Source organism: Condylura cristata, unplaced genomic scaffold, assembly GCF_000260355.1.
Source record: "Condylura cristata isolate star-nosed mole 26May11 unplaced genomic scaffold, ConCri1.0 scaffold00033, whole genome shotgun sequence".
Taxonomy (NCBI): Eukaryota; Metazoa; Chordata; class Mammalia; order Eulipotyphla; family Talpidae; genus Condylura; species Condylura cristata.
The window spans coordinates 12,118,901-12,138,643 of NW_004567134.1; the positions used below are offsets into that span (position 1 = coordinate 12,118,901).

At 54.3% G+C, this 19,743-nt stretch overlaps 1 protein-coding gene and 1 long non-coding RNA gene across 2 annotated transcripts; one reads left to right on the top strand and one right to left on the bottom strand.

The window, feature by feature from the left end:
- Positions 1-4,179: 4,179 nt before the first annotated feature.
- PODXL2 (podocalyxin-like 2) lies at positions 4,180-19,737 on the top strand. Its single transcript, XM_012732132.1, has 7 exons — positions 4,180-5,554; positions 10,719-11,515; positions 12,139-12,213; positions 16,249-16,405; positions 16,789-16,850; positions 18,763-18,942; positions 19,517-19,737. The coding sequence occupies exons 1-7, from the start codon at positions 5,152-5,154 to the stop codon at positions 19,727-19,729; spliced, it is 1,887 nt and encodes a 628-aa protein (XP_012587586.1). The 5' UTR covers positions 4,180-5,151; the 3' UTR covers positions 19,730-19,737.
- LOC105854316 lies at positions 12,227-16,824 on the bottom strand. Its single transcript, XR_001146005.1, has 3 exons — positions 16,763-16,824; positions 15,972-16,032; positions 12,227-15,260 (listed from the first exon to the last, which is right to left on the bottom strand). It is a non-coding gene; the product is annotated as an uncharacterized LOC105854316 (long non-coding RNA).
- Positions 19,738-19,743: the final 6 nt, after the last annotated feature.

A 19,743-nucleotide genomic window follows, 5' to 3' on the forward strand; every position in this document is an offset into this window, starting at 1 on the left:
CTGCTTTGGGGGCGGGGAGGGAGCAGGTGTGGAGTGGATGTGCCTGTGAGAGAGAGACAGCCTGCTTGCGGAACAGCTCCCTGCTGGCAGACTAGGGATTTAGGTGTGTGCATGGGGGATGGGCACAAGGTATGTGACAGTCTGGGAGACAGGCCACCAGCACAAAGTGGGGGTTGGGAGAAAGGTGGTCTGCAAGGGGGTATCAAGTAAGTGACAGTTTCTCCACGTGGCCGACACAGCAGTGGGGTTTTCAGTGAGGGTTTATTAGGTGGGATTGATTGGTAGCTGGTGTTGGTGGAGAAGTGCTCAGGCATGAAGTGTGGGTGCGTGTGTACCTGCTGGTGTGTAAGAGCCTTCAGTAAACCCACTTCCAGTGGGCACACCAGAGTCTAACGTACATACGTGTGGAGGATCGCGCACGGGCCGCTGGCTGTAAGCACTTCCCACACAGGTAACCTGTGGACACCTTGTGTGCATGCGTGTGTGAGTGAAGGGGAGACTTGGAAAGGGGTTTCTCCCCAAGGGAGGAGCTATCTTTGCCTGATGGTGGTCGTGAGATGGGTCATTGCATTGGGGCCAAGATGATAGAATCCCACAGAAAACAGCTGGGAGGGGAGAGGGGCTGCAGGCTCTGGGAAGGCTCTGCCTCAGGAAGGTGCATTTTTCTCTGCTCTCAGTCCTGGGATGGGTCAGGGCCTGTGTGGTGTGCACCAAAAAAACGACCATTGGTGTTTACCTCAGACAGTCACACACCCCTGCCTCTCTCCCTGCACACCTTCAACCCCCTTTGGGAGAAACGTTGATTTGCCTGCTACCTCTGTGTGACAGTCACACAAGCACTGACCAGCAGCGTCTGCCGGGATCCGTGCCCAGCTGTAGCTGCTACTGCCCGTACATGATGAGCCTCAGGTTACTGTGGGCAGCTTTGCTCCCATCTACTTTCTCCCTCCTCCCTCCTGCACACACGCATCATGACGCAAGTTATTACCCTGTGCTTGGGTGGCCTGTGTGTGTCTAGCAGTGTGTCTCTTTCTTACACACATCTGTGTGGACAACCTACAAGAACCCGTGTGCGTTGTTTCGCAGACGCATGCAGACACACGGGAGTGGAAGTGTGCGAATGGTAGGTGACATGCCAGACAGTTTCTGTTGTAGCTGACACTCATGGGTGTGGGGGCTGGTGACAGATGCTGCCCGGCAGCTCCTGTGTTGATGTCTGGCAGGGACTTGGGGAGATCTGGACTTCAAAGCTGCTGATTAGGGGAGGGGTGGGGGTGTAGCTGACGGTGGCACTCAGAAGAGGCTGTCTGGATCAGGAGCAGATTGCAGGAGGATCAAACACAGGGATTACCGGAACCTTGTTTTTCATTCCCCAAGATATAAGCATGCTTCATTTGCCTATTTTCTCTATTTTGGGTTACAGTTTCAATTCTTTAAGGTTCATCCCTGAGTCCTTTTCATGTGTCTTGTTTTTCACTCCCTTCTCTATTTCCAATGATGTTGTAACAAAATTATAGATGCTAGAGAAAAAAAAAGGAAGAAAATCAATCACATAGAACATAATTCTGAAATTTTAAATCCGGGGAGAGGGGTCTCAATTCAGACATATTAATTATTAAGTACAAAAGTGACTGTACACAGTGGCTGGGTCTCAGCTATTATTCTGGTGGGCAAGTTTGAAAATAAGTAATCTCTTGTAATTGCCTAAATAATTACCCATTGCCAAGGCTTTTGAAAATATCAAGGTCTATATAAAGAAAAAGTCATCATCGTAGGGAGAGATAACTTCAAAAAAATGGAACTGCTTACTGGAGGAGGAATGTAACACCAAGCGAATGCCAGGTTCCTTTGCCACATAGCTTTCAGGAGGTTTTTAAGACTGTGGGGAAAGGGGGAGGTGTGAGAGGGAGACTGCGCCTCACCCCCCTGTCAGTGGAGGAGAGGCTCAGAGGATGGAGGGGCTTGCCCACCTCCTGGAAATGCGGTTGACCCCTGAGGTCACCGGCTCCAGGTCCTCAGCACAGAGAGCTTCTCTGACTGGTGGACAGGACCCCCGGCTGGCTTGCCTTCAGCAGGCACGGGCAGGTTTCAGGAGATCCAAACTGTTTAGGGAGTGGGGCCAGGACTTCTCTCCTACCAGCTCTGAGAGAAAGTTCTATGTTTGATCCTTTAGTACTTTTGTAGAAGATGGAATTCCAAGAAGTCAGTTTGTTCTTTTCCAAAAAGGCAGGACCAGTGTCTCCTCCGAATACCTGCTGGAGGCTAGCGCGTATGAAGTTCCTCACCTCATGCCTTCTCGAAGGTGGTCTGCTCAGGGACCCTGGAGCCTGTGACTTTTTAGTTTTTAATTTTCACAAGCATTTCTCATCCACTGACTTCGTTCCTGCCTGAACTTTTCTCAGATCACTTTCTCATATTCCGTTCCCCCAATGCTACGTAAGGAATTCTGTACTTGCAAAGTTGGGCTGTCCTGCAGCTGGCATTTTATATAAAACTTGGCTTCCATTTTCCAAAAAATGGTCATTTCTCTGAGGGCAAAAGCTATCATGTGTCTTCCTCTTGCCAGGGAGGGCCTGGCATAATATATGGCACAGGATAGACCACTTTTTGCGCAACTAAAAATCTAATTCAGGTTTTCCCTCCAATAAGAGTACAGCCTAAAACTGAAGTTTGATTCTAACTGGCGTCCTATCTGATTGGCAGTGTTGAGTGATTCTGACTGATTTTTCAAAAATTAGAAAATAACTGTAAGTGAGATTTTTCCAGAGTCCATACAGAAATATAAATAAAGGGGGTCCTTGATAGTGAAGATAGAGGGGGATGCTTGACTGACTCTAGGTTTTTTGCAGGAGGAGAGAAGCGTCCTGACTCTGAGCTGAGCTGTGGTTGGGGTTTGCGGGGGGACCCTGAGCCGCGGGCACTCTGGGAGGAATGTAAAGCCTTTAGTCTTCAACCCCGACTTCTTTCCTTGGCGCACATGAAACACTGGCTCTATCTGGGACGTTCTCTTCTTTCATGTGTCCTTGGAGGGAGGGTCCCCAGCCTCACAAGCAGTCTTTCTTTGCAGAGCATCTCTAAGCCCTTTTTGTGAGAGAAACCAACTAATTGCAGATCCTCTATTAACTGAGCTATTTGACCTTATTATCAGGAGGCCTCAGTTATTTCATCTGTAAAACAAGAGGGTTCAATCAGATTGTTTATTCATTCATTTGTTCACTTACTCAAACATTCATCAAGACCTTATATTCAGAGGCGGCGAGAGCACTGGAATGAGAAAGTTGAACAGACACTCGAGACACCCAGGTGATCGCTGTGTGGTCAGGAAACATGTTGCAAGTCGGTGAGGAAAGTGCAGCCACACTGACTTGTGCAAAAGGCTACGGTAACACGGACGCCTGACGCCTCGCCCCCGTCAGAAGCTGCCTCAGAGGCTCCGACAGCTCCATCTCCGGAGGCAGGCTAGGATGAGGCAGGTGGGGGGAGGTGGTACAGCCATTCCCAGCTTCTGAGTCAGTGCTTTTGAGGCTCTGCTGCGTGCCGCGCTCCACCCGTTTGTCCCAGGGTTTCCTTTGAAGCCACCTCGAGTAACTCCAACCTTTGTTCTTCACATCACCCTTTCATTTTGTTACATTTGAGGATACTGACCATGGTCTCTCTCAAGTGTTCTCTTTTCCAGGCCAAGAACATCCATTTCTCTGTTCTTTACACTGGACAATACTGCGGACATTTGCAGGACTCTGCAGCCTGCTCCTGTGGCGTGGTTTATACACACTGTGTGGTGCTTGCTCCTTTGCTGGCCCTGCTCTGTGAGGCTGAGGAGTTTTTGTCCTTGCTTTACAGATGAGGACACTTGGCTGCAGCTGGTGAAGTAGCTTACCCAGAGCCGCTCAGCTATGGAAGCAAACTGCTTTCCTGGCACCAAGTTCTCGCTATGACGCCATCCTTCTTGTTTGACTTCAGTGCCTGCTTATCCTCTTCTGCACACTTTTCTTTTTTAAGACTTATTTATTTATGCATACAAGAACTGGGTTACAGGCCAGAGGTACGGGGGATTCACCAGAGACAGAGCGGGGAGCAGAACAGGCAGCTGGACTGAAACACATTGCTGAGGGGAGCAGCGGGAGGGACAGGAGAGGTCCACCGCGCCCTGTGGTCACCTCCCTGGCTGGGGATCGAACTCGTGCTGCAGTGGCGGCCAATAGCTCCACAGTGCTGTGCTTTAACCTGTTGCGCCCCCAGGGAGGGGCCTCTTCTGCACACTTCTGAATCACGAAGGTCCTTTGTCCCCAAGCCCAGATGCTTCCCTGGCACTGGGCGTCACAGCGGTGCTGGCGGCCCACCGGCACAGAGCGTGTGGTCTCTCGTACCTCCCAGACGCTCCACAAGCTGTTTCCAGGAGAATGGTCTGGAATGCTTATTTTTTTAGTGGTCCATCCTGTGCTCGGTGATGCCGAGCTCGTGAGCCACTGTCTCGTGAGGTTGTAAGGATGAGAGTTCAGATAACACTTGCAAAGCACATGCACCTCTAGTGTTGGCTTTTATGGTTACTGTGAGCTTCTCGAAGAATTCCCATGAACTTCTGTCAAGCCGGGTCAGAGTGTCACCAGGGGGAGTGTAGGACATTACTCCCGATGTTACCTTTCTCCTGCATCACTGAATGTTAACCATGGGAAGGAGTTTGGAGGTCATCTCATCCACCTTCCCCACTTTCTAGATGAGGAAACTAAGACCCAGCGGTTTTAAACAACTGTGCAGCAGACATACAGCAACTCGGAACACAAGTGTAAATAAGTTAGTATAAAATTGTAGAAACTGGTCAGTAGAGCTGTACTCTATTCTTAGTGAAATAGCGTGGGGGGTGTTCTTTGAAGTGTTGCTCTTGTTCATTTATTTCTATGTTTAGATAAGTCAGACGAGAAGGAGCCAGGGTTCCAGCCAGCGTGTCACTGCAGCATGGATACGCCTAGGCTGTCCAGGATATCGCTGAAACACTCATCCCCTTCTTAATGTACTTTGAGGAAAAGTCCAGCCCAGGCTAGAAGCCTGACGACCATGTAGCTAGGTCCTTAAAAGCAGGGCCCCCCGCTTCTTTGCATCTGTGCTCCCAAACCTAGCACAGGTTTGCAAAGGTTTCTAACAAATGCCCTGTGGATGCTGAGTCAGTTGGTTCTTGGGGCTCCCCGAGAACCCCTTGCCCCTGGGATAGGGAGCGAAGCCTTTTTGAGCCCACGCCAGTCTGCCCCGGCCTCCCCTAACGGCTGCCTTTCGTCTGCAGGCGCATCCCTGGGCGCGCGTGCGGCTGCGCCAGACGAGCCTGGCCCGGAGGGCCTGACCTCTACCTCGCTGTTGGACCTCCTGCTACCGACCGGCCTGGAGCCGCTGGACTCGGAGGAGCCCAGTGAGGCCATGGGCCTGGGAGCCGGCCTGGGGGCCCCCGGCTCAGGCTTCCCCAGCGAGGAGAGCGAGGAGTCCCGCATTCTGCAGCCCCCGCAGTACTTCTGGGAAGAGGAGGAGGAGCTGAATGACTCCAGCCTGGACCTGGGGCCCACTGCAGGTAGCATTCTCACCCAAGGGTGTGTGCGGATTGCCTCTGAGCGTGAGCAGGCTGGGCGAGGGCCAGATAACCATCCCCTTGCCCGCTGTCTCTGCACTTCAAAGCCAACTCTCTGGGTCTCTGGGTGCTATCAGCACAGAAGTCCCTTCTCTACTATTCAGCACTCTTCAGTGAGCTGTGAGCTGTGGTCTGTGCTTGTATCATTCAAGCAATGCTTATAGCCTATGAGATAAGTAAATTACAGAGAAGTGCAAAGCTTGCTGTTTAGATGTTCAGTCATGATTCAGGCGAAGGTCTTCATGGATCTGGGATTTCACGTGTGCCCACTTCCTGTGGTGCAAGCTTCTCTCTAGTGACAACGGAATGATTAGATTGTCTGCAACTTTAGCGCTGTGACAATGTTTTTAGGCTGTGGTACTTTCTGACTGTCTCCTCAGGGTAACTTGCCAGAATCGAACTCATGCGGAAGTGGTTTTAGCTTCTCAGTGCTGTGCTTTAACCCGCTGTGCCACCAGGGAGGGCTTCTTTTACCTTTTTATCTTTGTTTTCCTTCTTTTTAATTCTAGCTGTAATTTACTTTAGGGTGTGGTAAAAAATAGAGATCAAATTCATTTTCTCCGTGTAGATAATCTTTACTTTGTACCAAACAGTTATATGCCCTTAGGCTTAGCGGACTTTTCCTTCTGTTCAGACTGCTGGATATAAGTAGTCACTCAGAGAGCCTCCGTGGAAAGATGGCTGTGCACCTAGGGTTTCCTGAGGGCCTGGGCGTCCTTGCGCTGGATTAGCTCAGATTTGCCCTGCTCCCTTCTTTTCACTTTTTTTTTTAAAGATTTATTTATTTATGCATACAGAACTGGGGTACAGGCCAGAGGTGCAGAACAGGCAAGATGGGTGAGTACACTGCTGAGGGGAGCAGCCAGTGGGTCAGGAGAGGTCTGCCATGCCTTGTGGGTCACCTCCGGGGCAGGGATCAAACTCATGTTGAAGCAGCTTTAGCTTCTTAGTGCTGTGCTTCAACCTGCTGCGCCACCAGGGAGGGCCCTCTTTTCACTTACTTAATCTCTCTTCTTTTCCCACCAGTCCCTTAAGAGTAAAAATAACTGCCATTCATGAACACAAGCTGAATAATGGCTCTTTGCACACATTCTTCTCCTTACCCCAGCTCCACTTATTTTATCTCAGAGTAAGACCATGGAAATGATACATAGAAGCTCTTTTCATCTTTCCAGTATGACTCTGTGACATCACAGGGGAAACATGGCCCCAACAAGGTAGTGGGTGGAGTGTGGGTACCGCTGCACCAGCTAGCACCAGCACCCTCATCTCACAAAACTGTCACCCAGGTCCTTCTCATCCCAAACTGGCCCTGTGGTCACCCCTCACCCCTTTCCTTTCCCAACACCTGTAATAAATGACCTCTGTTTGCAGTTTTAAGTTTCTTGGTGAATGAACTACAAGAAAAAAGAGAACCCTTTGGAGACAGCAAATTCTAGAAACCTGAGTCAGGCTCCCCGACCTGTGGAAAGCGGGGAGTTTACTGGGCCAGTAGGTTTCTAGAGCCAGCCAGGTGGGGCTCAGGCCTGAAACACTGTGAGAACTGCCTTGCTTCCTGGAGCTCCACCACTTCCTTGGCTTCACTCGTAGGCAGGCTGTTCCTGTGCGGCAGCTCAGAAAACCCCCACTAGGTCCAGCTCCATCCTCCATGCCTGAGGCAACCCAGCAGAGGCAGAACTCTGCTTTCCCAGGGCTCCAGGAAAGTCTGCAGAGTAGCGCAGGAGTCTGGTCTGGGACTTGAGCACACCGCAAAAACCAGTCTTAAAGCCCTAGGGGCAGAGGCTTCAATTGGCCAAGACGTGGGTCTTGAGGGCCCCCTGAAGCCAGAGGGAAAGGCTCCACATTCCTGGTCCCAGAGGAGCCAAGAGGTGCCCCGCAAAAGAGAAGTGAGTTGCCTTTAATAGAAAGAGGGGAATGAAATGACGGTTGGGCATAAACCACATTGCACTTAAGTAAAGAACAGCCATGAAGTGCTTACACTTCAGGCATCATTTTCATATAATTTCTAAAAACTTCATTGCCACCTAATGAAATCTGTAAAAAGCAGCCATTTCCTAGTATTGCTGCTTTATAGCTAAAGAAATTGGCTTAGGGAGATTTAAAAATGGCACTTAATATTCAGTTAATAAGTGGCAGAGCTAAGTCTCAAATTTGGGATTTCTACTCTAAGATCTGTACCTGCGCCACAGGAAGTCACTTACTGCACTACCGCGGTTACTGTTCTGAGTTCTGCAGAACCATCACCCAGCTGCCTGCTAGTATCTGGACACGCTTCTGCGCCCTTGTAGACAGGGTCTGCTGCCAAATGAGTTGAGCTCTAGGTTACTGTACACACCAACATGGCTACCGAGAGGAGGACCAGCTGCCGGAAGCACTCACCTTCGCACCAAAAAGGGAAGGAAGAAAAAGCCCTGTGCTTTGCTTTATGCTAGTAATTATCATCATGTGAGGATTAGAAAATGCAGATACATTAAAAGAAGAAAATAAAACCAGTTCCCAGCCCCATCAGCCAGGTACACTGTTAACAAATGTTAACCTTTTAGCATGTATCTTTCTGGACTTTCTTCCTACTGGGGAAATACATAAAACACGCGGACAGGCTCCCGTTTCTTCAGTGGGTCCCTTGTGCTGTGAGAGCCCAATTGTGTCTGGCCCTTGTAAGGTGGCCTGCCCCGGGAGGGCAGTCCTCAAAGCCCAGCTGTTGTGAGCGTTTCTGAAACTGCAGCTCCAGAACGTCTTCAGAGCTTTTCGTTCATACGCTCGGTAGCCCCACAAGAGTCCTGAGTCCATTCCTCTCAGCAGTCTTGTCTAATACTAGCCAGTGATCGCCAAGAATAGACATGTATCAGGTTAGTAGTCCACAAACATTGTCATCGTTTAATTTACATCCTGAGGTTGATCATTCGGTAGTTTTTCGTCACGCTGAGGAGAGGTTCTCCCCTTGCAGCTCTGTTTCATACAAATAATTTTGAATTATGTGTCTTTTCATTAATACTTGGTTGAATAACTGGCTTCAGAGTTGCACTCAAGGGACAATTTCCAGTGATTTGACATTAACCTAAAGGGACATCTAAAGTGATCTTTCAAGGCCACTGGCCCTGATGCCCATTTTAATTTCCACGTTTTAAGCAGAAGAATCAGTTCATTAATATTTCAGTGGCTGCTGAAGGTCATTCATAAAATCGTGGCCACCCTGGGAGAGATAAAGTCCAGGGTGAGCTTGATGCACTGGGGAAAGCTCCCCAGTACTGTGATGAAATATGGACGAGTGTGCAGTGCTATGTTCAGGAAGCAAAAGCTAGCACCTTAGCTATCGACTAAGGGCGATAGAGGCCTCGGGAGCCTAAGTTGTCCAAACCCAAGGGCTTCATCACAGTGACCTCTGCTGCCTCCACGCCGTCACGTCGTGCAAGGAGGACACAGTTCAACGCTGTGATGAAGTCAAATGACATCCCTGGAATCAAGAAGTCTGACTTTACAGGTCACCTCAGTTGGCCTCGAGTTTGTGACTTTTGTTCAATTCAGCCATTATTATGTACCTACTATGTTGATTTTGTAACCATTCTTAGAAATATGGCATATCCAAAGTTTTCCAAAGAAAATGCCAATGGGAAGGGTCAAAAATAAAGGGTAATCACACTTTTGTAACCCCAGGTAAAGAAGGCTAAATTAGAAAAACAAAGAGAAAGTGTGGGTTTTTTTTCCTGGGGAGGAGGTGTCTCGGGTGTTCCTTACCTAGCCAGTCTGGTTGAGTTAAGGAAATTGGTGTCGGGGAGGGGGTTAACATTACGGACATGCCTCTCTGTAAAGAGGCTAAGACATGTTCTGGAAGCACGTTGCTAGCACAGCTTTCCTACCTCCCAGACATCTAACCATCTAGGTCCCACTGGCTGTTAGGACACTTGGCTCCCCAGAATCCCATTACAGCCACACACGATCCTGACTCCCTCCCCTGCCCCCTCGTCCCACTCCGAGTGCTATGGAGTGACTTTAAGAGATAGTGTTGGGGAGAAAAGTACATTCTGGAGGCCAGGTATTTTGCATTTTTCATGTCATTTCATCTTAGTCTTGTGCCAGAGGGACGGGTGTGCCCAGCCTTGCCAAGGCAAGGGCTGGGTAGGGGAAGGGAGGGAGCCAGAATTCCAACCCCTGTCAACTCTTTGAGCTCTGAATGTGTCAACTAGTCTGGTGATTCAAGTTCCACTTTAAAGCAAACTGGTTGTGACCAGAGTGCAGATGGACAGGGAGAGGTAATGCTATTCCTGTCACCTCGCTCCGTTCCGGTCCTCCAGAGCCAAGTCCTGACTGGATCCGCCAGGAAATATCTTGGAAAAGTGGGGATCCGGGATCCCTTACAGCTTTACAGTATGACTAGTCCAGTGCCGCAGTTTAGAGCAATTATCCTCCCGTCTGGGTTTTTGTGAAAGCCAGACCAAGGGTCCTAGATCACAAACATCCCAGAGTTCAATCCGGAGACCTGTCTTTCCCAAGCATTCTAGGGAGGATGAGTTTTGTGTTAAGGCCTCCAGGGCACTGAGCAACCTTACAGCAAAGAAGAGTTACCGAGCCGGGTGGGCACTGGCCAAGAGCTTGTCTTTGTCCCTTGAGACCTTGGTATGTCACAAGCAGAAAGGCCATTTATTTTACAGAGTCTCCTCAAGTTTGGTTTGCTCGTGTTCCCCTGTGGTTCGATTCAGGCTCTGCCTTTGGGGTACAGTATCACAGAAGGGCTGAAATCCCTAGATGAGGAAACCCAAGCCCTTATACAAGCACTAGAGAGGAGATGCGCCGTACTTAGCCAAGCTATCTTGAGGGGTGCGCTCAGCAAACCTTCACTTTACTCCAGATGTCCCGTGCAAGTGGACTTTTAGTTGCAAATCTTTACATTTTTATTATAAAGGAAAGACAGCCAGCCTGGCCTTGCTTCCCTGCAGTCTCATTCCTTCCTCTTACGCAGCCTGCCCCCCACCTTTTCCAACATGACAGTGGTCCAGGCCCCCACTGTGCCCGTGAGAGCCTTTGCTTGTTGGTATCATCTGCACAGCAAATACTGGTCAGGTGAGTACATGATGAAATGAGTGAATGAACTGTCCATCTCTGTTCTTAGACTACGTTTTTCCAGACTTAACTGAGAAGGCAGGTCCCATCGAAGACACCAGCCAGGGCCAAGAGGTGCCAAGCCTGCCCTCTCCCTTGCCCAAGATGAATCTGGTAGAGCCACCCTGGCACATGGCTCCTGAAGATGAGGAAGAAGAGGAGGAAGAGGAGGAGGAGGAAGAGGAGCGGGAGAAAGAGGAGGGAGAGGAGGAGGAGGAAGAGGAGGAGGAGGAAGAGGAGCTGCTACCTGTGAATGAATCCCACGAGGAAACCCAAACTGAGGCTCACGACTTCTCTTCCACCAGCAGCAGCCAGACCCCAGGGACCCCCAGACAAAGGCATGAAGATTCTGGGGACCCGGCCTCCTCTGGCGTGGAGGTGGGAAGCAGCATGGAGCCGAGCCTGTCACCGCCCTCAGTCACCCCAAGTACAGTGACCCCGGGAGGGCAGGACTTCACCAGCCAGGAGGCAGGGGCCACAGTGCTGCCGGCTGCAGGGCACGGGGTAGAGTTTGAGGCCCCTCAGGAGGCGAGTGAAGAGGTCACTGTGGGAGCAGCCGGGTTGGCTGGCAAGCAAGGGGAGGGGCCGTCCTTGGCTGCATTCCCTCACACTGAGGCTCCCAGTGGGGCTGAGACCCCAGATGAAGACCCCCTTTATCCTGGAGCTTCAGCCTCTCTCCCACTAGCCCCCCGAGACGTGGACCTGACGCCCTCCTCGGCTACTGTGGGGCAAGAAGACCTCAGCCAGCAGTCCCGGGAAGGGCAGGCCGCTGAAGCTCAGTCCAGAATACCCTGGGATTCTACTCAGGTAAGGTACCAGTGCGTGCGGCCACTGCCACCGGAGGCTGCAGGAGCGGAGCGCCTGCCTGCGCAGCCCACCGCTCCTGCAGCTCCCTGGCCGCCGGCAGCAGCGCTCTGCCCGCACTTACAAGCAAGTCAAAAGCCCTGAGAGCAGCGTGCGGCGTGTGGTTTCCAGAGAGCACGTAACTGTGACCTGGGCTCCTCCCGTCGCCACGCCCCTACCATCAGCTCTCCTCTTCACCTCCCCCACCCAGCACACATGTGCCCACAGACGACGCCCAAGCCAGCGCTCACATTCACCTGCACCGCGAGGAAAGGAAAGGGGGCCCCAGTCGGTGCCTGCCTCTGCCCATAGAACATTCTGTACAAGTCTGCCCCTGAACACCTGCAGCCGGACAAGCCCTCTGCAGTCTGGCCCCTCGCACACCCCCTTCTTCCCGTGCGTCGCCTCTGGTCTCCTCCTCTCCCCCAGACACCCTCTGCTTGGTCCCTGACACCTTGGGCTGGATCCCTGGCGCGCCGCTGTGCAGAGGCTGGCAGCTCGGCCTGCCTGGGCCTCACCGGCTGCCCGCCAGAGCTGCCGTGCTGGCCCCGCCCCTGTAACGCTAGCTTCCTTTGTCCGCGGCACAGGTCATCTGCAAAGACTGGAGCAACCTGGCGGGGAAAAACTACATCATTCTGAACATGACGGAGAACATAGACTGTGTGAGTGCTGTGAGGGGCTGGGAGGCCCGGGGCGCGGGCAGTCCACGTGGCAGATGAGCCTTAGGCCAGAGGGCACGGCCTCGCCAGGGAGGGCAGAATGCCATTCTCATTTCTCTGTTTCTAGGGGCTCTTTCGTTCTTGCTCCCCACTGTTTTTAATTTAAAAGAATTGTGTTCCTGTGTGCAGAATCTTGCCCCTGAGGATTCAGGTATGGGTTTTTAAGAAGCTGTTTTCTCCCTTCTTTCTCCCTGTGCAGCTGGCCTCCCCGCCAGTCAGCCCATGCCGTTTCGCCCGTGCACCCCTCCACTGTCTGTGGGTGCTCCTCTGAGCTGTTAGGGAGGCCATCAGGACCCTGCTGGAGGCTCTGAGCTCGGCGGGGCATGTTGCTGGTGGCTTCCCAGGAGGGCCTGGGTGAGGATGTCCTCGTCCTCAGGTTCTCTCCCCGGCGATTAGACTCTTAAGAGGGCACTTCTGCCCTCTGGGAGTAAAGGCCACTGCCAGCACTCCAGGCTCGGAGGTGGGGAGTCGCTGGGTCTGAAAACCTGCTCCGAGGTGTCCCCTGGTCATTTGCCCACGAGCCCTCCCACGCTTCTTCTGTGTCCCCGAGGTCAGAGACCCTCTCCTTTGCCTCTGAAGAATAAGCTTCTGTCTTCTGCTGGGAGAAGGGACAGTCGTCGGCTGTGCAGGCTTGGCGAAGCTGTGCACCCAGCTGCTCCCTGGACACACTTTCAGAAAGCTTTCCTACTGTTAGGAACTTTCTCACCTCTCTTCCAAGGTAACCAGCACTGCTGCTTCCGGAGCGTTTGGGAGCTCGGCCTGTGAGTCTGTGCTTCTTAGCCTCCCTGTTTTGGCTCAGGTCTCTTCTCTTTCGGGCTGGCGAAGGGGAGAAAATCGGACTCCTCCATCTGCTTCCAGTGTGCACATTTTGTTACTTTTATCTCCTCTTCTGCTTTGTTTTGTTCGTCTCTGGCTTCGGATCTTGAAAAAGTTCTGTACTTATGTTTGGTGGATCTGAGGGAAATGTATATATTTAAGCCAAATGTATATAGTTCAACCAATGAGGTAGCTTTCTTTTTGCCCAGCATCATGATAAACAGGTGAACTGAGGCCCCATCTTTGACCCGTGAAAGCCCCTTCGAATTGGGTTCTGATTCCTTTTGAACAATCTACTGATGTCTCACAGTTTCCCTGCTTTCTGGTGCAGGCTCACCTTGGACATTCCTGCCCCACCACGGAATCCACATCCCTCCACGAAGCCCCCGATCCTTCTTTTGGGAAATGGCCGTTAGAGACACGGCGTAGGTACGGGGGACCCTTGGGGTTTGGAGTGTAGACTTGACTTGAGCAGTGACGTGGAGAATTACCATTGCTTTTCTCTCCAGATGATATGCTGATATCATGATGCTTTTATTCTGCTGCCCTGTTCATGTCTGCTCCATGATTCTAAATTAACATCTACCTAGTTAGTCACTATTATTTTTTTATGGTGGATTATTTTTATTGTGGTAAAGACATCTAACGTCAAACTTACCCTCTTAACCATCGTTAAATACACACTTGTATTAGGTGTATTCACATAGTTGTGAAACAGATCTCCAGAACGTTTCATCTTGCCAGATTAAGACTCTATACCATTCAAATTACAACCTTCCTTTTCACTCTCCGGTAGCCTCTGGTAACAGCCATTCTAACTTCCTCTTTAAATTTGACCACCGTAGGAGCCTCGTGTAAATGAGCCATCAAGCGTTTGTCTTCTTGTGGCAGGTTTATTCCACATAGCATAACGTCCTCAGGGTTCCCAGTGATTTATATGTGTCAGAATTACCTTCCTTTTCAAGGCTGAATAGTATTCTGCCCAATGTACGGATCACATCTTACTTGTCTATTTATCTATTCAGCTGCCGATAGACACTTGTGTGGCTCCTACCTCCAGCTATTGAAATATGGGTAAGCAGATACCTTTGACATCCTGCTTTCAATTCTTTTGAGCGCATTAGGTAATTCTGTGTTTAATTTTTTGAGAAGCCATCATACTGTTTTCATAGCCGCGCCCAGCTGTGAGCAGAGCTCCAGCATCTACATCCGCAGTCACACTTGTCACCGCCTGTATTTCTGATAGTTGCCTGACCTCTGTGGGGTGGGAGCTCACGGATTTGATTTGCACTTTGGTAGTGATTAATGACGTGGAACATTAGTCATTTTCTCAAGACATTTTCTATTTTCTTTGCTCACATGTTTCCTTACATTTCCACTCCTTTCTTCTGGGTTTAACTTCTTCTTCCTAACCTTGACTTTACCCAACACCGTGAAGATAGCTTTCTGTGCTTATGACTAAAGCTTTAGAGTCCTTTAGAGTGGCTGGACTTGATTTTGGTGTGAGGTGTGAAGTACGAGCTGGGGAGGCTTTTCTTTTTGTTAGGGGTATCCAGTTGTCACACCTGAGTAACCATTTTCCTTTTAATTCTCACAGTAAGTCCAGGAGGTTGAGACCAAAGCCTCTGTTGTCAGTTGGGGGACTCGGGCCCAGAGAGGTGCAGTACTTTGCTACTGATCATGGAGCTGGCAAGTGCAGGACCAAGTTTTGGACCCAGATTTATTTGATTCCAAAACCAGGGCTTCCGCCTGCCACCCCACTCAGTCTCCACCCACAAAATACGTGGTATGAAGCAGGCATCAGTCCCTGCTCTACCGAGGAAAGGGGGGGCATGCACACGTGCTGGGGCACAGGGCCAGATGTGGGGAGACCGGCTGCTGCGGGAAGGGCGTCCTCTTGCCAGCACCGAGGCTGCTGGGCCACAAAATCTGCACCTTGGGCAGCTGAGGCAGGGGCAGGGCACACCGCTTCCTACGTGCACACACACGCGTGACAGCCGTTTCAGGCACTGGAGCTTCCCTCTCTGTGCCGGCTATCTCCAGGTACCGACCTTGGACCACACTTACAACTGACTCGGTTTCCTGTTAGGCCAGCAAATGCCAAGCCTGACCTTGTCCTTTATTATCCTGCTGGACTTCAGGTGTGGTAACCAGCACAGCCCAAGGCTTGGGTTCTAGAAGAAATACAGCTGGCATCAGAGGGACCCCACAGGGGTGGCCTGGTGAGATGCCTGTGCCTGGGCAGCCCGCTCCCATCTCCACAGCAGGGTGCTTGAGAGAGCTGAGCAGCGGGAGAGGGCATGGCCTGGCACTCTGGAGGCCAGGTACCGGAGGGGCAAGGCTGCCGAAGGGAAGGTGGCGGGTGGGCTATGGATGGGGAGCAGCCAGTGTCCAAGAGGGACCTCGCCGCTGAGGAGGCTCGGCCGGCAATGGTGGCGTGAGCAGAGGCAAGGGCCTCTGCAAGGGCCCACCACTCTGATTCCTGTCCTGGGCCAGCCCTGTGTTTTCACTCATGCATGACTACATTTACACCAGGCAAAACCTGACAGGAGGAGAGAGCAGTCTCCGACCCCTTCTTCCTGCTCCCAGCCCTGCTTCAGGTGGTTGAACCATCTTTGTCTTCCTTCACCAGCCACCTGTGAGCTGTTACTGCCCCCGACTCACCCACTCTAGTGCCATCTACCATGGCAGGCCAGAGACGGGCGTAGCTAGAACACATCCCACTGCTCCTGAGTTTGGGGGGAAACCCTGCCGCGCGGTCCCTCCCCGCTGCACACCCGAACCCCCGGCCAACTTGGGCAGCACAGTCCTCCCAGTCCTCTATGCTCCCTGCTCCCTGGACGTGGGCTGGTCTTGGTCTGTGGGCACCCGGCCCCCCAGTTTACCTGTGTGTGGGCCGCACACGCTCCTTGTGGTGAGGCCAGGGCAGGACGAGCATCTGGAGGCCTGAGGAAACAAAGAAACTCTCTGAGTGCCCCACAGCCCCACCCAAAGGCGGCGCCCACGGCCTCTCTGGCTGTAGGAGCTGCCGGGCAGCTGCCCCAAGCAGCAGCCACCCGCAGCCGCCCGCTCCGGAGTGTGGCGCAGCGGGGGTGGGGCCAGGCCCGGAGGTGGCGGCCAGCAGCCCCCCTCCCTCACCGAGCCCCGGCTCCCTGCCCGCAGGAGGTGTTCCGGCAGCACCGGGGCCTGCAGCTCCTGGCGCTGGTGGAGGAGGTGCTGCCCCGCCACGGCAGCGGCCGCCACGGGGACTGGCACATCTCCCTGAGCAAGCCCAGCGAGAAGGAGCAGCACCTTCTGATGGCCCTGGTGGGCGAGCAGGGTGAGCCAGGGTGTGCGCAGGGGCGGGCGGGGCTGGGTGCCGGCCGCCCAGGAGGGCAGCAGGGCGCAGGGCCACAGCGCAGGGAGGCTGCACGGCAGGGCTCGGGGCGCTCCGTGGCAGAAGGAGGTTCTGGGACTCCCCCTTTGAGTCGGGGGCACAGACAGCCGGGGTGCCCCGCACAGGGGAGGAGGCCGAGCAGGCAAAGGCGGGCGGGCGCGGGCAGCGCTGCGTGCGGCGAGCAGGACTGATGAGCCCCGCTAACGGGAGGCGCAGCGCGTGCGAGCCCGAGAGGCCTGTGCAGCTGGCCGTGGGCGCTCAGCGGGAGCCGTGGGGAGCGCCTCCGTAGCCAACGCAGACCTCACGACGGTTGGTGTCTCCCCCAGGGGTGGTGCCCACACAAGATGTCCTCTCCATGCTGGGCGACATCCGCAGGAGTCTGGTGGAGGTAAGCGCAGGCCTTCCCTTCGTCCAGCCCTAGGACAGGGCCTGCTGAGGGCAGGAGGCAGGCCGCGTCTCCTCGGGCCCCTCGGAAGGCCCACAGTGGAGAGTGGGGCAGGTGTGAACCCTAATACCAGCTGGGTGTCGGTGGTGGCAGGGTCGGGTAGGACGGTCAGGAGAGGACATGGTGGGGCCTCAGAGGGTGGATAATGGGAAAACGCCACATCTGACACGGAATTGCGCAGCAGCCTAGAGGGCTGGCAGAGCACGCTGCCTGTCAGGAAGCTCAGTGCCCGGAAGCAGGGGCACGGGTCGGGAGACATTCACCAGGTATTCCTGGGGTCGCCAGGGCGCCGCCTGCTGGGGGCCCCATCTAGAGAGGTGCCCTGACCGGCAGCCTGGCCCTTCTGGAGCAGGGGCTGTGGAGACAGGCTGGCCAGCCCCTGCCCCTGCTGCTGGGCCGGGCCCCTCCCGCGCCTCGTCCTCACCTCCCACTGTCCACGGCCCTCCCTTCACACCCACTGTCCACGGCCCTCCCTCCCCAGGGCCTGCCATACCTGCTGGCAGTGAGGAGAGGCCCCTCTGACACTGCCAGGCTGAGGTGGTTTCTGTGGTGGCTGGTTTATGATAAGCACACTCAGTGCTTACTGTCCCCCAGACTGCTGGGTTCTCTCAGCCCTCACTGATGATGAGCGCCCTAAGACTTCCTCATGAGTACTACTGGCACTCCAGTTAAGCTGCAAGCTGAAGCCCCAAGAAGGACGGGGGTGCCTGAGAAGCTCGTTCGTGAGCAGGAGAGGAGAGGCTGCGCTGGGCTGGAATCACCCAGAGGCGGGGCCTTGCACTGCGGTGCTCCTCTGAACCACCTGGTGGCCCTGTGGGCCTTTCTAGTTGTGTAATTCTGGGTGCACGGTCAGGGGCGGAGGCCAGTGACTGGTGGACGCTTGGGCTAGCCTTGACGTTTTTATACACACTCTCCTTTCTCTTCTTCTGACCCCTGGCCATTCTGGCTCTACTGGACATCCAGTAAAGGCTGATTTGGCCAAAAGGTACACTGGGCCTTCAGAAGTATCTTAGGGGTAAATTTTGTCAATTCAAGTAAGAAAAACTGACCCTCAATAACTTTAAATGTCAACAGGAAAAAAAAAAAGGTACTGGGAATACATGTGCGCTTCACAGAAGCCAAAGAAGAGCCGAATACCTGCCTCAGAAGGGGGCACCCAAGGCAGAAAGGGCACCCCCGGCCTCTCACCAGGAGCCAGTAGTGCACCTTCACCCTGTCGCCTGTCATTTGATGACGGCCCTGCGTGCCCACACTGCCCTCCTGAGCGGAGGGAGCGCCTGGCCCTGCGGGGCATAGTGGTCTCCGGCCACCCAAGATGAGCTGTGCGCTCGGGACACTGCAGTGGGAAGAGGGGGCTGGGAGGTTCGGGGTGGCCCATGACGCCGTCCCCGGGCCCCACGTCTCTGTCTCCCTGCACTGTCTTCTGGTCCTTCATGGGCAGTGATCCCAGCGGCTCCTGCCCCCAGGGAGCCCCAGTGCTTCAGGGGCCTGACTCCTGGGAGGCCACCGGAGAGTTCACAGCGCCCCCACTGGTCTTGCTTACAAGGGAGAGGACAGGTGTGGGTGCTTCCTAGTGTGGTCACGCCCCAGCAGCCGGCTGCATCCAGAGCCAGGCTTCTGCTCCGCAGGGTCAGGGTGGGGCAGAGCCCCGAGGGGAGGGAGGGGAGGCTGGGGTAGAGGTGAGAGGCGAAAGGGGTGGGGAGAGGCAACGTCCCTGACGGCACAGTCGGGCCTCTGAGGGGGCTTCCGGAGCTAGGGTCATGCCAGCTCAAAGCCTGTGCCATGTCTGAGCCCCCACCTCACCAGCCTGGTGGAGCCCTGGCACCCAGGAACCTGGACCCTTCCCCCACCCCAGATTGGCATCCAGAACTACTCTACCACAAGCAGCTGCCAGGCGCAGGCCAGCCAGGTGCGCAGCGACTACGGGACGCTCTTTGTGGTGCTGGTGGTCATCGGCGCCATCTGCGTGGTCATCATCGTGCTGGGCCTGCTCTACAACTGCTGGCAGCGCCGGCTGCCCAAACTGAAACACGTGGTGAGCCTGACGGCGCGAGGCCTGGGGCCTGGGCTGGGTGGTGTGTGGCAGGCGCAGCCACCAGAGCCGGGGTCCCCCAGCGTGGGGGCTTGCAGCGAAGGGCCTGGCGTGGAAGGCAAGCCCTGATCCTGAGCTGGGCGCCAACTGCCCCTCTGCCCGGAACCACTGCTGACGGGCTGGAGGTGCAGGGCTGGCCCCAGCTTCCCTGGATGCCACAGAGAGGGCCTGGGTGCCTGGAGGGTCAAGAGGAGGCTCAGGCAACCTGGCGGTTTACTCCTAAAGGAGAGGGCAGGGGCAGGTCCTAAAGTGCCAGGCAGCTCCTGGTGCTGGGAGGGACGGGAAGACGGGAGGGAAGCCACAGGGCTCGGCGATATTATCTTAAGGAGGGTGCTGAGCTGGGGTACAGAAGGGAACTGAGGGAAGGCACCTTTAAGTGACTCGTTCAAGGTCATGGGCTGTTGGCAAGGGCAAGAGGCCTGGAGCCTGCACCTGCAGGGGCGGGTGGGGGGCGCAGGCAGCCGCTGCCCACCCAGCAGCCCTCTCGTCGCCCCCTATCCCCCCCACCCCACCCCAGTCGCACGGCGAGGAGCTGCGCTTCGTGGAGAACGGCTGCCACGACAACCCCACGCTGGACGTGGCCAGCGACAGCCAGTCGGAGATGCAGGAGAAGCAGCCCAGCCTGAACGGCGGCGGGGCTGTCAACGGCCCGGGGGGCTGGGGCGCGCTCATGGCGGGCAAGCGGGACCCAGAGGACTCGGACGTGTTCGAGGAGGATACGCACCTGTGAGGGCTCCGGCAGCT

Coding starts and splice junctions, on each gene's coding strand:
- PODXL2 (XM_012732132.1), top strand. CDS start 5,152: ATGCTGAGTCAGTTGGTTCTTGGGGCTCCCCGAGAACCCCTTGCCCCT. Junction 11,516..12,138: donor TACCCTGGGATTCTACTCAG/GTAAGGTACCAG, acceptor TCCGCGGCACAG/GTCATCTGCAAAGACTGGAG. Junction 18,943..19,516: donor TGCCCAAACTGAAACACGTG/GTGAGCCTGACG, acceptor ACCCCACCCCAG/TCGCACGGCGAGGAGCTGCG.